At 38.7% G+C, this 16,715-nt stretch overlaps 1 protein-coding gene across 1 annotated transcript in view; it reads left to right on the top strand.

The window, feature by feature from the left end:
• The window catches only part of LOC108788892 (dynein heavy chain 5, axonemal-like), a 237,649-nt gene that overhangs the window by 43,474 nt on the left and 177,460 nt on the right, over window positions 1-16,715 (top strand). Inside the window, exons 24-33 of the mRNA XM_018558793.1 lie at window positions 326-492; window positions 2,829-2,921; window positions 6,519-6,716; window positions 7,467-7,547; window positions 7,638-8,042; window positions 8,127-8,245; window positions 9,297-9,433; window positions 9,543-9,705; window positions 13,119-13,230; window positions 15,426-15,554. Of these exons, the coding sequence (XP_018414295.1) occupies window positions 326-492; window positions 2,829-2,921; window positions 6,519-6,716; window positions 7,467-7,547; window positions 7,638-8,042; window positions 8,127-8,245; window positions 9,297-9,433; window positions 9,543-9,705; window positions 13,119-13,230; window positions 15,426-15,554 (1,604 nt within the window). The remainder of the gene's footprint in view (window positions 1-325; window positions 493-2,828; window positions 2,922-6,518; window positions 6,717-7,466; window positions 7,548-7,637; window positions 8,043-8,126; window positions 8,246-9,296; window positions 9,434-9,542; window positions 9,706-13,118; window positions 13,231-15,425; window positions 15,555-16,715) is intronic.

Below are 16,715 nucleotides of genomic sequence, written 5' to 3'. Positions count from 1 at the left end.
GTCACAGCTTTTGAATTAGGAACATCCAATGTGAATGCCACTATGGGACTGTCCTGTGTTTGTTTTTTATAGATACTTCCAATTGTTTCACCCACGTAAAAAAGACCTAAGAATTAATCATAAAAAAAACCTTAAGATATTAATTAATTTTTAATTCTGTTAATGTATTACATTTCAAAACTATTATGTGGTAATTGTCAAAAAATGTCTAATGTTTGAAATCATTCAGAAAGTGAATACATTATTAATGAATGCATATTTATTTTGACTGCTGCACTGCCTCTCTTGACATTTGTCAGTTTTCCTTTTGTTTTTAATTTTAAAGGCACAAAGGTTTCATTAGACGCGTTAAAACGCCGATTGCACACAGTCAGCTCCAAATATCAGACAACAAAACTCACCAAAGATCACACTACAAGCCCACTGTTTAAAGCTGAGATCCATCTTGCCATTCCAAATGTTGTCATGCGTCCTAGTCTGGAAGACATACAAGTAAGAAATTATTTTTGACACAGTTGTTAAATATTTTTGTAAACAATCTTTCATTAAAATGTGCCTGTATAACCTTTGTGCAAACTAAGGCTAGTGAATAGAAGGCACCATAAGGTGCCACGGCAGACTTTTCATTGTTCTCTTGCCCTGCACAGAATGCTGGTGGAGCTCCTAAAGGTCACAGACATTTGTGACAATGCCCAGATCCTGTTATTAGAGGAGAGGAGTGTTGATGGTGTGACAGCTGGCAGTATGTGCAGGAGTGCAGGAAATGTGACAGTGGGCAGTATGTGCAGGAGAGGAGTGGGAAGGATATGAAAACAGGTAGTTTGTGCAAGAGAGGACTGCTGAGGGTATGACAGCAGGCATATGTGTAGGAGAGAATTGTGGGGGGTATGAACCAGGCAGGAGGGTATGAGAGGAGACATTACATGCAGGGGATGAGTGTGGAGGGCATGACAAGGCTTGTTATGTGCAGGGGAAGAGTGCAGAGGGTATGACAGTGGGCAATATGTACAGAAAAGGATTTTTATGGGAGGCAGTATATGAAGAGTGCAGAGGGAATGATAGCAAACAGTATGTGCAGAAGAGGAGTGCTGAGGGTACAGCAGTAGAGGATTGTGTATTGTAAGATGAGGGTCAATATGTGCAGGACAGCAGTGTGAAGGATATAACATGGGAGAAATATGTGCAGGTGTGTAGAGGGTATGACGGTGGGAAATATGTGTAGGAGAGGAGGATGAAGGGTATGACAATGGGCAGTATGTGCAGTAGAAGATCCCGGAGGTATGACAGGGAGAGAATTGTCAAAGGTATAAAAATTGCAGTTACTGTTCTTTCCATAATTAGCAACAAAATCACTAAAAATATGGTCATAACATACAGTTGATAGTGGCGGAGAAATATGCCCCATAGTGCATTTGGCACCCATTTACAAAACTGAGTAATTATAGCGCAGCAGAATGGAATCCAGGCTCTTCACACAGAGGGTCCTACAGAGGAGGAACAGATGTTAAAATCAGTGTCTAGGAAATGGGCCTGCTAAAACTGAAGCAGGTCGGTCCACCAAAGTGCAGGTGGCAGGGATTGTGTCAGCAGCTCCATGGACTGTGAAGGGGACAATGTAGTTTAAAAAGGAGATGCCAAAGATTATTAGCAGTGACTATGTCAAAATGTCCAGGTTTAGTGAAGTTAGTGCTGGTGACATGGGAGATGGAGCAGGGCTTTGTTGCCAGGGATTGTTTAAACAGGAAATGGGACTTGGAATCTGAGATTCCTCTTGGTCCAGAGTGGAGATGAGACTGATATTTGGTGTGGCCCACCCAATTGGTGATGGATTATATGCACTGGGGCTGGGTGCTGAGGGGTTAACACACGTGTTGACATGGATGGGTTATTACTCATGTGCTGGGGACTAGTTGCTGAGGGTTAACATAAGTGCTGTGGTCTGACTGCTGAGGGCTAAATGCACATGCGCTGAGTATTGTAGCTAAGAGATTAATGCAGAATAATAGGTGCTGACAATTTAAAGCACATACATTGGCTACTGTGTGCTGGGGGGTTACCTGAATGATCTGGGTACTGGGTACTTAAGGGATTACATACATGTCTGGGGATTGAGCACTGAAAAGATAATGCACATGGGGATTGGGCATTGAGGGGTCATTACATATGCACAAAGGAGTGGGTGGTGAGAGATTAGTGCAAGAGGTTAGCACTTATATTCTGCACACACTGAATACTTGTCACTGAATGGTTCATGTACATGCTTTTAAAAGTGAAGGTTGAACTTGATGGACATGTGTCTTTTTTCAACCTGACTAAGTAACTATGTAACCATGTACACTGCAGACATGTCACTAAAAGGTTAACACTTCTAAATTGGGGGGATTTAGGGGTTAGCGCTTCTTCTGTGGCAACTGATCACTAAGAGGTTAACTGCAGACTAGTCTCTGATGTGTTATTGCTCCTACCGGTGTAAAAAGGGCTAGTCAGCTGTGTGTACTGGAGCGACTATCTCTCTGTGGCATATATACTAAGGAGGTATATGTGCTGGGGGTAGGATACAGGGAAAAGACAAATGTGTGCCCATAAATAGGGTGTTTGTAATTAGTTGAATATATTTTTACTTCCCTAAAAACCTAATGATGAGCAATTGTTTCTGATCATGTTAATAACAGAATGTCTGCAGCTACTAGTTAATATAAGCATTAACTGAATGAATAAAGCTCACAGTATGGATGTACTGTATGTTTATTCAGTGTTTTTGTTTTGTACATGATTACTGCTTTCATTCAGAAACTATGTTTCATTCTCCATGTTCTGTTCTTTTTCAGATTGCGGTGAACAAAGCTATAAATATTATATTGTCAGCAGCCAAGGACATTCCTCTTTGGAATTTTGCACATCTACATCACAAACAACAACAGGTAATGCTTTACTGTGCCCTTGATAACCTATATAAAAGTTGATGGTTCTGATGGCAATGTAATGAATTATGCTTAGTGGAGATCGAATTAAATATTTTTCTAAACAAACTAACTCCTATACATGCAAGAGTCTTTTTCAAATACTAACATGCTGTGTCAACACTGATTTTTTTAAATTTATTTGTGTACCTTTTTAGAAGCGTTAACAAAGGCTTTGTGCAAAATGTCGTTCAGAATTTTTCTATACGATTGGTGCAGAAGTTGTATCTTTCTTTTCGATTCCTTCAATTTGAACTATTAGGCCCCATTTACTCTAGGGTGCGATTAGGTGCTTTTTTAAAGGTGCTTTTTTAATGCATTTTTGATTTTTGCAGTTTTCGAAATCATATAATTGCATCTAATGATTTCCAATGCATCCATTCACACTTTGTGCTTAGATGCTTTTAGATGCAGTCAGTTTAGCTGCGTTTAGGAAAAACAAAATTTAGGTGCGTCCAGGAAACATTGTTCGCTTCTAACGCACGTAATCACATGTAAACTCAAGATGAGTCTATTTGTTGAAATCTCATTGGCTACTTCAATGGACTATTTCAATGAACAAAGGAGAGATGCATCTAAAAGCATCTGCATAAAAATACAAGTGGATAGCATGAATGAAGCCCCCAGTGGTTCCTCACACCAAATACAGCCAAGCTAAAGATACATGGCAACTGCATAATTTAGACTTGCCTTTATAGCAAGGTGCACATGGAAGGGCTTACAACAATACAAAACACAGAAGTTTCCCAGCACACTTACCGACTATCCTGCAACAAAACAAACTGCCCTGTCTAACAATATGCATTAAAAACAGAGGTTTTAGTTGCACAACTTTTTGCAAAAAATATGTTAAAGCCACACTGCCCCACCAAGGCTCCTCTGTGTAGTGTGGTTCTAACTCTTATTTTTGTTAGTCTCCATATTGGAGCATATTTAAGCAGTTGATAAATGAAATGCGTATGCCTGGAGGGAGACCACTCCTCCTTTAGGAGCCATTCACATATAGCGTGTTTCCCGCACGGTTTTCCGTGGAAGACCGCGCAGCAACGGAAATGCTAAAATCTGTCATCTGCACGGATTCCGCTTGTTTGCGGCTTTTATATACCTCACAAGAGCGTATTTGGCCGCCCTGTGTGAATGGAGCCTAAAGCCACTGCTGTCCTCACTGCCCTTCTTTCTACAGGAACTGAACAAAGGATCTTCATGGAAGGATCACTACGTATTATTTTAACGAAAACTGCATATTAAAAAACATTTAAAAGAAAACTGGGTTTAAATGAATCTTTTAATCTTGTATAAGATTGTAGTGATTAGTTTTTACACTATTTCAAGATTTATGTAGTAATGGTGCTTAGATAACTACTGAAAAAGTTTTTGTAGAATAACCTTGAATCTGTAGTAGAACTCTAAGAAATGAGAATTCAGCAGTATTTACAGTCATGTAGTAATGATGAGGTGCCCTGCTTTTGCTCTTTTGAATCCCTCACTTAGTTCCACAGGGCATTGTCTGCTTGCTATTGTTCAGCCTTGTCCTGTCATGTTTAGTCTCAGCATAGCTGTCGCTTCTCCCTTAGCAGAGACCCATTGCAGCTTTCTGTTCTCTTTAAATCAAAATGCAGAAGATTCCAACAAGAAATACAAAGTATGTTTAAATTAATGAGAAATACAAATTATGTTTAAACTAGTAAAGTAAAGCAAGCAGTAAGTGTGTGAAAGCTGGAGTTAAAAAAATTACTGTTCCATTAAGTCTATTTTAAATGAATTAATATAAAATAATAGTCACAAGAATAAAGCCACATGATGATGGCTTTGCATAATCCTTTCCAATTATTCCATTTTGTATGTGGAACGACATTTATTCAGGCCGTAATTTTACATTTTGCAATTAGTGACTTTGCTTAGAAAACGGTATACTTTCCATTTAATTGATCTCCTAGAGTGTAAATGTTCAGTACAAAGGTGCTGAGACTTGGTTTGTGTGCTTATTGTTATGTGTTGATTTTCGCACTTTATGAAAGATATGGTGCTGTTTCGTAAATTAATTGTATTTGCACTCATATGAAGTTGCTTGCAGCAAGCTCAGCCATCTGAAGTAAAAATGTATCATTGAAATTACTAAAAGTGGATCTTGCACTACAAGCCAGGTTCACTTATTAACTTTGCTCCTTCCTGCACAAAGTGACATCACTCTCCTTCCAACAAGATCCCAAGGAATGCTGATAAGGCTAAATCTTGTGAGATGAGGCTCAAACAGAGTGCAAAACCATGTTTTTTATGAGATTGGGCTATTTGGCATTTCCCGGGATCTTGCCAGAAGGAACATGCCAGTCTCAACTAGGTGCTGTGGGCTGGAAGATGGGTAGGTGTATTCAATAAAACATTTTCATCCATGTTTTTTTGTTACTATTTTTTGCAGCGCTTTGGTTTGGGGGAGGGGAGCACAGTAAATAAGTGGACCATGCATTTTTGGTGCTTTAAAGTAAATGGTTATATGGAAACTGTTATGTTAAATCCTCGTGATTACAGAAAAAAATGATTCTGTAGTTTGGGACCCAGTGACTAAAATATATTAACTGCTACTATCGACTACTTTTATGGAAAAGTACGCTGTATGATATGCTCTCTGCATTGCCTATGAACCCATTACCTTTGCACACTTTTTGAAACACTGGGATTATAACTCCCCTGTGTCACCATCGGTAATGATCGTATGTTACAGCAGTGCCTAACCCGGAATTTTATAGACCCAAATACACCAACGACTACATAAAAGTAAGATGGCACATACAGATGCAAGTGCATCCCTATAGAAAAAAAAATGTATTAGGGAGAATTTGTTCACTGTTTATCACTGAATACATTTCTGCAAACAACATTCTCATGAACCTACAGGAGATACTAAAACTACCAAGTGTACAATGCCTCCATCTTTTTCATGGCACAGATCAGTCTAAATAACTCTAATTTGTGGGGGTTTATCAAATCCATGTGCTGTATTTATTTCCCCTTAGGAAAGTGCTATTGTATATATCCCCTTCCTCCTTTACAATCTCTTATATGGAAAGCAGTCCCCTCTTTTTTGATTTCTCAGAATATATAATATTAGAAAAAGAAAACTAAAAACCAGTATAGCGTTGTAATATAGCAACCCTGATATATGGTACATGGGCACAAAGTAGGTTATTATGGTCTGTTCGAATATATTAGACTGAACCTTTAACTCGGGAATGCTTGACTCCTCTCCCCTCAATAAACCAGCTTGGTCATCAGCTTAATAATCTTTTATGGTCGCAAATGTGTTATTGTGCAAATCTTTGTATGAGTGATTGTTGTGGTGTTACTGATAAGGGAGAAATATTGTGAGCCCTGCATTACATTTTGCATCAAGCCTTAGGATTCATATAGCTGTGGTCTAACATTAATCAAATAATTCTCTTGAATTCTTTTTCATTTTTCTGCAGCATGATCTCCCATGCTAGCTTTTGTAACACAATTAAATGTGGACAACTTTGTGGCCTGTACATGTCTTTATTCCTTCTTTTTCCATACTATCCACAGCTAGAGCAAAATGCTGCCAGAGATCTGGGAGATGAACTTACTAAGATGGTTGTCCTGAAACCTTTGGATAAGCAAATCAGTGAACATAAAGATGTGAACAAAGTTGTTATCCAGCTCAGCTCCATTGTCTTGTCTCTTAAAGCTGATGCTACAGATGTGCTCAACAGCTTTACTACATTTTCTGGAATCTGGAATCAGGTAAAACATTTGGCTCTTCCTTCCCTGTACCTAGCTGTGTCATATTTGAATTTCCATCAAAATACCAAGCCTGTAGATATCTGGCGGCAGTCTTAATTGTTTACCTGCAGCTCTTCTTTGTACTCTCTTCAAATCGTGTAGTATTATTATAATATAGTAAGCAATCCACCCATTTGCTTGAACCACAATATCACAATATTACTAACAGGGCTACTCACAAAAGGGTGAAGAGTTTGGAGAAGGCAGGAGAAGTGAACAATCTAGGGCAAAGTAACTGATTTGGAAAAATTCTCATATTCAACCCACTTTCAGTTCAGCTATGTTGTCCTAGATTGTTCACTTCTACCTTCTCCAAACTCTTCACCCTTTTGTGACTAGTCCTATACATGTTTAATTATTATATTGCTAAACATAGTGATATGCCTTTTTAAGCCTTGTCATTAGGCCTATATACATTACAACCACCTACTGCTAACAATTTCCATTGTGCTAAGCATTACACCCACATTAATTTGTTTAGATGTAAAAGTGGAGAGGCTGAACAAAATCTTTAATGTATATGTGAAAGAAAGTATGGTCTGCACAATTATTAATGGGAAAAAAAGAAATGCCCCAATAATCTTGGGTATAATTTATTCTTGGAATCAATGTTCTGAAACTAGACAATGATTTGTACAATCATTTTAGAGTTATCTACTATGCATACAGGACCTTGTCTCATTTTTTTTGGTTTATTTCTGGTATTTATAGGACGTTGATGAAAAAGTAAAAGAATTCCTTGACACTAACCCTGTAATGTCTGAATTCCGAAGTCAACTCGGTTATTACTCAGTAAGTAAAGTGAATTTCTGTTGCCCTGTACCTATTTGTGCAACTACTGTACTTCGCTTGCATCAAATAATATTCATATTTTCTTTACAGCAATTGGAATCCCAAATCAGCGAGCTTCCAGGTCACTGCATTGTAGGCTCTGTCAACTTCTCGACCGATTGTTTGAAAATGGCATTGGTACAGGAATGTCGCCGCTGGAAGAGAGCCATTGGTTCTGCTTTGAATAAAAAGGCAGCAATGGATATGGATGAGATTTATTCATTTATTGATAATCTCAGTAAGCGACTGAATAGACCTATTATTGATCTGGATGATGTGCGTGGAGCTATGGATGGACTGAAAGAAATCAGAGAGTCAGAAATTAAGATTGACATGATGATTGGACCTATTGAGGAATCACATAGTCTTCTGGTAAAATATGAGCTGCTGTTTCAGGATGGCAATGCAGAGCGTGTAGATGGATTAGCTTATGCCTGGAAGAATTTAAACACACAGGTAAGCTTAGTTCTTGATGTGTGTGAATTATGAACATCATAATCATACAGTATGAACTGGGTTTTAATGTGCCTTTTTTTAAAGGTTGTGCAAACCCAGAATTTACTCATCAAAGTGCAACCGGAGATGAAGACAGATTTGCTTGAAGGTGTGAAAAAATTCCAGATTGATGCTAGTGAATATTATAAAGACTATGACATGGTGTAAGTATTCTTTCTAAATTGTAATTGTGCTGTGATTGCATGCCCCTAGGTCACAACACAAATGAGCAATACAATGCTTGTGTATTAAATCGTCATTTCCTGTTTTTTGGGTTTAAGTGGGTTTTGATGTGCTACTTTTACACATAACTACCCATTTGGAATGGCATGCAAATTGTAACTTAGAAGGGTGTGATATGCAGTCCTAATGTCTTACATTACCAAATGGAGTCACCGGGCCTGTGGGAAGAAGAGGAAAGTTTGTCGATTTTTCCACAAAAAAACCGGGGGGGGGGGGGGGGGGGGGGGGGTCAAAAAAATTTGTCAGGAGCCCAAGAACCACTGGAGAGTAAGGAGGAGGGAGGTAAACAGTACCTATAACTTATTCAAAATCATAAATTGTGCAGTGCAGGAAAACATATCAGCCAAGCCTAGCAATCTCAACTGCCTTACAAGAGAGCATAACCCCAGACTGAACAAGCAGAAACACTCCCCTCGCATAGGAGGTTTTCCTGACAACCATATACACAGTAGCTTTAAAAGTAAACAAAAAGTCATTAGTGGAAACAGTTGCAATATTAGCTGTCAAAATCACTACATGAAGAGTTACCTTCAGTGTAAATAAACTGTTGCTGAATTGTGAAATGAAGAGTGCTCCAGACTCCCTTGAGATCTCCTGCAGGTTCAGTAAGTCCATCCAGATAGGGGGGTCAGATAGTCCCACACTTAAACCGGTAAATTAATCCAAAGAAGGGGTTGGGTTGCTCTACAAGGAGAACCACGTAACCCGTGGCCAGCAAGGTGGCGCGACTCTCAGGAAAAGCAGCGCATGCACATGCAAGATTTTGGTAGTGGGCTATGCATCTGCCCTGCAATGCTTTTCATGCTCCCTTCCCCTAGGAATAGACGGCTAGAATAGATGGTCTATCACTGAGGAAGGGAAGTGTCCATAATTCAGTTCTATCATATATTGTGCTGTGCATGATCATACAATGTGCTGTTTGAGTGATAAAGTGTCTTAGCAAAGTGATAATTAGGGCATATATTTGCACAGGGGACCTGGTGTAGAAGGTATTCCTCCCAGAGAAGCAAGTGACAGACTGCAAGTTTTCCAGGCCAAGTTTGATGAACTTTGGAGGAAATATGCTACTTTTTCAGGAGGAGAAGATCTTTTTGGCCTGCCAATAACAGGTAACATTTTACATTATTATAGCTGAATCCAACAGCCGTGTTTAAACACAGTGCAAATGTAATATCTGTAGCAAAATTCTTGACAAAAATACCTTTTGTTGAATTTCAGAACATTCTGAACTACAAAGGATTAAACGTGAACTCTCATTACTTCAGAAACTCTACGGTCTTTATAATGCAGTTATAGATAGCATTAATGGATATTATGAAATACTCTGGACTGATCTGGATATTGAGAAAATCAATAATGAGCTACTGGACTTCCAAAACAGGTTGGTATTTTTCTCTAATTGCTCTAAGAATTCTAACTACAAATGACTGTGGCTATCACATGCAGCTTCTCTTTACCCTAGATAACACTGCCATTTTTGAAATAATGAGAATTTCCAAGGGATAATAATCAAAGGATTATCAAAAGATAATCTGTTTTTTTAGAGCTAGTATCCTAATACTTGACTACATGATCACTTCCAGTGAAGTGAGGGGATTCTGTGCAGCACTTCTTTCTATGCCAGTCAACAAATAAATATTTAGTAGCACCTTGTAAAATTTCAGTATAATTTGCGGTAGCTGCACCAACACTTTTAGAGGCTTAAAAGTTAACTGTAATTTCCTTTAAAAACTGATATACATAATTTCTCCAAAAGCCTTTTTGCATTCATGTGTTAGTTAACATTTCTTTTCTAGTTCAGTCTGCAGCCATCTTTGATTTCCAAAAACTGACAAAAATGTAAACGTTGGTTGTTTGTGTAAGGGTATTCTGCACACTATTAGTGTTTGGGACTCCAATGAGAAATGTGATTCCCTGCTCATCATATTTTGGTAGCAGGAAGATTCCCCCACTCAGCACTAAGGGAGTAAGAAGTGAGTGGAATTCATGTGTGACTTTCAATACAAATGACAGCTGATAGGCCTTGTCCATTAAGTTTTATAGAATCATTGTAACGTATGTTACCAGGAGATGGCTGTTTTTCTTCTCAGCAAAAGTGGAATTTAGGCATTGTTGGGGCTTTGTTGGTTTTGATGGAATTTTGTTGGGGTCCAAACTGTTTTTCTTTCTATGCTAGTCATTGGGAGGGGAAAAGCAGCTTGAAGCAGATTGTTAAAGCTTCGATGGCGGTGAAATGCAAGTAACAAGTGGGTCAGCTGCAGACAAAATAAAAAAAACAACTTATCATTCACAGTAAAAAAAAATGGTCTCACAAGCATCTGAAACTGATGTCAGATGAAAACAGAGTACACCTGAAAGCAATCTGCATTTGTCCATCAACACAAATCCAAAGTGGGGCAGGCTTTCGATGATCGCAAGTACGATCTGCCCGTCCAAGGTGGTCAGATGGAAAATGTGCAACAGATTCTTCCATCTACACTTAACTGTGTGGATGGAGTAATCTCCACCTGGGCCAATCTGTTGCACTTTTTCCATCTGACCACGGAAAATCTGCAGATAATTGTAAGGTGTGTTAAACTTCATAAGCACATGAAAATAATTGCTTTGAATTTAGCAAGTTTACCATGAAATTTAACAGAACTATAAAACAGATAAATAGAACATAGCAATGTCAAAAAGCAGCATAAAGAAATAGTAAAACATAGCCGAAATCTGAAAATCGAATGTGTTGAAATAAAGAAACAATTAAACTGCTTTTATGAAATTCCTTCTCCGGCTCCTGTCATTGAAAATGAGAGAAAAAGTCTTAAAAACCGGTCAAATGTATCTAAAATATAAATGTGCCTGGATTAACTTTATCTTCTATAACATCGTTTCACCAAGCAGGGTAATAAAAAGCTAGAATGTTGAAATTGTTATTTTACCTAAATTGCTATAGAACAAACAGCTGCATATTTTTTAACCAAAGGATTTTACTGATATTTGAGTAGTTTCTTTTTACAGCAGGTTACGTAAAAACATTGTTTGAAACTAGCCTGGTAAAAAACAGCAAAAATGACAGGATATAGCTGTAGTTTGTTATAGATGATGACATTGATGTTACAGAGCAGTTACATTTTTTTAAATTCACAATTATGCTCCTTGGTTAGATAGATTTTGTAACAGAGTTTTAACTGCCACCAATCTCTATCACTGCATGGTACAGTATGGTACTTATGTGCTGCTCTAACTGTTTAAAATCTGCACCCACATGTTTCTTATCAACTGTAAAGTCCCACAATTACCCATCGGGCCTGCCAGTTAAAGTGACATTAAAGTCAAAAGTTTTTTCCCCCCCCCCCCAATGCTAATGTAAGGACTTACCTTAAATTATGTCTCCTAATCCGATCATCTTCTTCTTTACTGTCCTTTTCAGATGTCCCTCCAGCACTGGTGCGGGTCTCAGATCCAGCGCTGACTCCTCTGTCCTCCTCTTCTCTCATGTCCCACAGAGTCTGTGTGGGTGCACGCTGCTCCATATACTTACCTAGTGTCTCTCCTTGTCTTCTGGCCGAACATCTGAACTGCGCATGTGCCCGCCCCAAGATCCTTTGTGGCCGCCCGAGAAATTTTCAGTTTTTAAAAAAATCGTTTTGCATATATTTGCTGCTTGCTAGCAGTAGATATATGCAAAAACATGAGATTTTAATAACCCTTTAAGTTTACCTAATGCAGTTGATGGGGTGATGGGGTGGCAACGATGCTGGCTTGTTGCTGAATTCAATGTAGCATTGCTACTCTTATGTAGGCTGTGCCTGCTTACACTACAGTGAAATAAAAAAATGCTGCAGGGGGCATGGTTTTCAGCATTGCCACTGCCGATTCACAAGCTTTTATTTTGCCATTTAACATCTGGTCACACTAAGACCTGCCCTCAGCTTTCTTTCTTTTTTAGGCACTAGTTCTTATGCACCATTGCTATTTTGTTGTGTTTGCATGCCTATAATAATGTTTACAGAGCTCATGTTAATCCTGCTACTTTGCCTGTAGAATTCGCAAACTGCCCAAAGCGCTAAAGGAGTGGCAAGCATTCAATGACTTGAAGACCAAGATTGACGTCCCCCCCCCAATGCTAATGTAAGGACTTACCTTAAATTATGTCTCCTAATCCGATCATCTTCTTCTTTACTGTCCTTTTCAGATGTCCCTCCAGCACTGGTGCGGGTCTCAGATCCAGCGCTGACTCCTCTGTCCTCCTCTTCTCTCATGTCCCACAGAGTCTGTGTGGGTGCACGCTGCTCCATATACTTACCTAGTGTCTCTCCTTGTCTTCTGGCCGAACATCTGAACTGCGCATGTGCCCGCCCCAAGATCCTTTGTGGCCGCCCGAGAAATTTTCAGTTTTTAAAAAAATCGTTTTGCATATATTTGCTGCTTGCTAGCAGTAGATATATGCAAAAACATGAGATTTTAATAACCCTTTAAGTTTACCTAATGCAGTTGATGGGGTGATGGGGTGGCAACGATGCTGGCTTGTTGCTGAATTCAATGTAGCATTGCTACTCTTATGTAGGCTGTGCCTGCTTACACTACAGTGAAATAAAAAAATGCTGCAGGGGGCATGGTTTTCAGCATTGCCACTGCCGATTCACAAGCTTTTATTTTGCCATTTAACATCTGGTCACACTAAGACCTGCCCTCAGCTTTCTTTCTTTTTTAGGCACTAGTTCTTATGCACCATTGCTATTTTGTTGTGTTTGCATGCCTATAATAATGTTTACAGAGCTCATGTTAATCCTGCTACTTTGCCTGTAGAATTCGCAAACTGCCCAAAGCGCTAAAGGAGTGGCAAGCATTCAATGACTTGAAGACCAAGATTGACGATTTCAGTGAGAGTTGTCCTTTGCTTGAAATGATGGCAAATAAAGTAAGGCTAATATTTTTGCATTAAATGCTTGCATTTTAAAGGCCCGGTCCCCCCAAAATTAATATTTCAGTTTTATGTGAAGTATAATGTTTTGATCAGCTGGTGCATTTTTTTTTTAATTTATTGGACTGTTTAATATCTTGGTGAGATCTTACTGCCAACATACATAAACGGTAGGTGTTCTTGACCGTATTGTGGGTTTTCCTACTCCTCCTGCTGTATATCACATAATATAAAATACATTACAAATCCAGCAGTGAGGTTAGGACTCCTTCAAAACATCTGGAAACAGGTCTCAGGTCTGGAAACACTACTATTGGAGACCTGGGAAGACATAAGTCGTTAGATGTCTTAACTCTGCAGCATCTGCTGTAAAGCTGGAATAATAACTTCAGGAGGACTGTGCAGCTAATTGTATCCAAGTAGATGGGCTTTGCAGTGCTAGCCAGTTAATTTACTGTTATATCTATATAGTGTATTTACACACACTATACATACAGTGTAACCATTTTTTCTAGCAAGTGCACTGGCTTGAATTTTTCTCTAGTTTGCCTTTCACATTCTTGTAAATGAATTCTGATAACTAGACTAAAAGGGAAAATACGTGTTTTTATACAGACTTTCACAGCTGCTATCTAGGGACTGTTAGGCTGGGTTCACACCTAGGCGTATCGAATATGCGCGATTGTCGCGCGTTTTGTGTCGCACGTTTTTACCACGATTCGCGGTAAAACAAACGCGCGTTTCCGAGGGCTACCTGGCTGTATCCCAATGGATACGCGCGACAAAAACGCCCCAAAGAAGCTCCTGTACTTCTTTGGGCGTAGGCCGTTTTGTAGCGCATTCAGACGGGCTGAAATACGCCCACGTGTGAACCAGACCCATAGGAAACAATGGGATTTCGGTGTTTGAGCGTTTTGCAGAGCATTCGAACGCGCTACAAAACGCCCAGGTGTGAACCAGACCTTAGACCACTGTGATATGCGAAAGAGAGCAATATAGAGCTTTACACAGCCTCTATGTGCGAGTACTGTTAGATGTGATAGCTAGAGGAATAAAATGGTTTAATTTCAAGTTGAACATAACCTACTCTACAGATCTCGGTTATAATTCCTGCATATATGTCCTATCATACAGCTGCAGTTATCCTCTTTGTGCACAGTTTAACACCATTGTGCACTTTAAATTATTGTAAATCATTGTAAAATGTTATTTTATCTTCTTCTTTTGAGCCAACAGTTGGAGCTTGATTTTTTTTTACATAGCCATTTCAGCTTCTATGTTTGTTGAAACACACTTGTTTTTTATAGAACTCAATAGCTCAAGATAAGTAAGTCAAAAGGATGACTCTCGCCTTATCAGACATCTCAGTCTGAGATTTTAGTCAGACAAATTCTACCACAAGGCAGGCTGCTTCTGCTATGCTGTCTCTTTAGCTAACACATAGTGCTCAGTGAATCTTTTGTCATGTATGAAATGTTTATTAGTAAAATTAGCATTCTATATATTGTATATAAAACAATTACAACTACAGTTTACTGCATATGTAAATTTAAAAAAAAATCAAATAACTTTGACCCAAAACCATTTCAGCTTCCTATTGGCCACCCCCTTTATTCTCTCTCCCCCATTAATTATGTTCCTGACACCACTGCTGTTACCACTGCCACAGGGATTATAGAACACTAACATAAAGTCAGATTCACGTACTTACATCAGTATTAACAACGCATGAAAAGGAGAAGTGCTGAGAGAGTAAAATATACTCTCCTCGACATGGGACACTTAGGCAGCTGGGTTTGATCCCGACTATATTGTCGGGATCCTTACCGGCTGTAGCTCACCTTTGCCCGCTATTTTTTGGCTTTACTTCTCTTTTAATAATGATTATATATCTGTATTAAAGCATTTTTCTTTTTTTTATTATTTACTATCTTCTGACTGCCTGAACAATTCCTAAAATGTGATATTATTAGAGATGACACTTTTTGGAAATCATAAATGTACCTTATTCCTTCCTTAATGATTTTCCTCTTGAATAAATGAAATGATACCTTAGGTTGCTAGGACTAATGTGGGCATATTTCACCTGCTGTGTTTCATTGCTCCTAAAACTAAATTGCATTTCCTTTGTTGAATTAATCTTTGATCGCAGCTCCATATTGTCTTATTAAGCTATTTTTCTTGCACATCAGGCAATGATGAGACGACACTGGGATAGAATTTCACAACTTACTGGTCACAAGTTTGATGTGGAATCTGAAAGTTTTTCCTTGAGGAACATAATGGAAGCCTCACTTCTGAAATACAAAGAAGATATTGAGGTAAAGCATCATAAAACTGATATGGCATGTGGTTTAAACAAGATTTTTTTCTTCAAAACAGGATATTACATAAAAAAAAATCTTTATTTTATTGAATCACTTCATTCTGAGTTTGTATTCTTACAGACCATGGCTTTGGTTAGATTTTATGAAAGCTCTACATCCTCCTATTGTAGGGTCTACCATTCCCTTGCAATGTAAAGAGGGTCTGTCCGTGGCATGCCAACAGTATGTAGAAGGTCACTCTCCACTGTAGATAAAAATCCCACCTGGTGTGCAAAATTGCCCTCCAGTGTATATATTAAGATTCCATTAGTTTGCTTTACACTAACCACTGCACCGTGATAGTATCAATATACACAGGTGCAGCATGCAGAAATCCAAGGATTGCACCAATTCATAACACCCACATTCATAGTATGTTTGTTCGGAAGAGCAATGGTAAAGGTGAACTCAATTAAACTTTCAAAATAAAGAATGAATGCACCTATTTTGCTAAATTTTAAAATACAGCAACCAGTACAACAAAACAATGATTGCTTGTTATGTCCTGTTAACCATTACACAGGGGGCACCATCAGCATGACTGTCATTTTAAAGACATTCTTTGTGCAGAGCAAACTCCTTTATGTGACATTATACTCTAAAAAAGAAGGACGTGTGTCTGTTAGTTATAATCCCCAAAAGATATATTCCTTATTGAGCAGAATATGCCATCTAACATTATAAATACCAAAGCATTAAACAATGCAAATTGTTACAAAATTACAAAATAATATGACATTACATAATATAACTAATGACATAGGTTCAATGTTGTGTTTGTTCATTGTTTCATCTTGGTTTTTTTATTGTAAGATGTTTTGTGTAGGTTTGATTTATCAGACTCTGTAGCAATAGAGGTAGCAATTGCTGTTGGTCTCATATCCCTGTGGGTGCCACCTCGAACACCAAGGGGTTGATTTAAAACCTTATTCGCACAATAGACGCATGCGAGCGTTGCTACAGATTACGGGCAGTAGATGGAGCCGAGGATTATCCTTCTCAGCGCCATCTAGTGGCCATAATGGCTGCAAATCTTGGGCATGGGTTATAAATCAACCCCCCAGTGACACTGATGCTTGTGTGTCTTTTTCTCCCTAAGTGCACTCACAGCAGCAT

The sequence above is a fragment of the Nanorana parkeri genome, unplaced genomic scaffold (assembly GCF_000935625.1).
Source record: "Nanorana parkeri isolate BGI_ZX_2015 unplaced genomic scaffold, ASM93562v1 scaffold359, whole genome shotgun sequence".
In the NCBI taxonomy this organism is placed as follows: domain Eukaryota; kingdom Metazoa; phylum Chordata; class Amphibia; order Anura; family Dicroglossidae; genus Nanorana; species Nanorana parkeri.
Note: the sequence above shows the minus strand (reverse complement) of the source record. Positions and strands in the feature narration are given on the sequence as shown.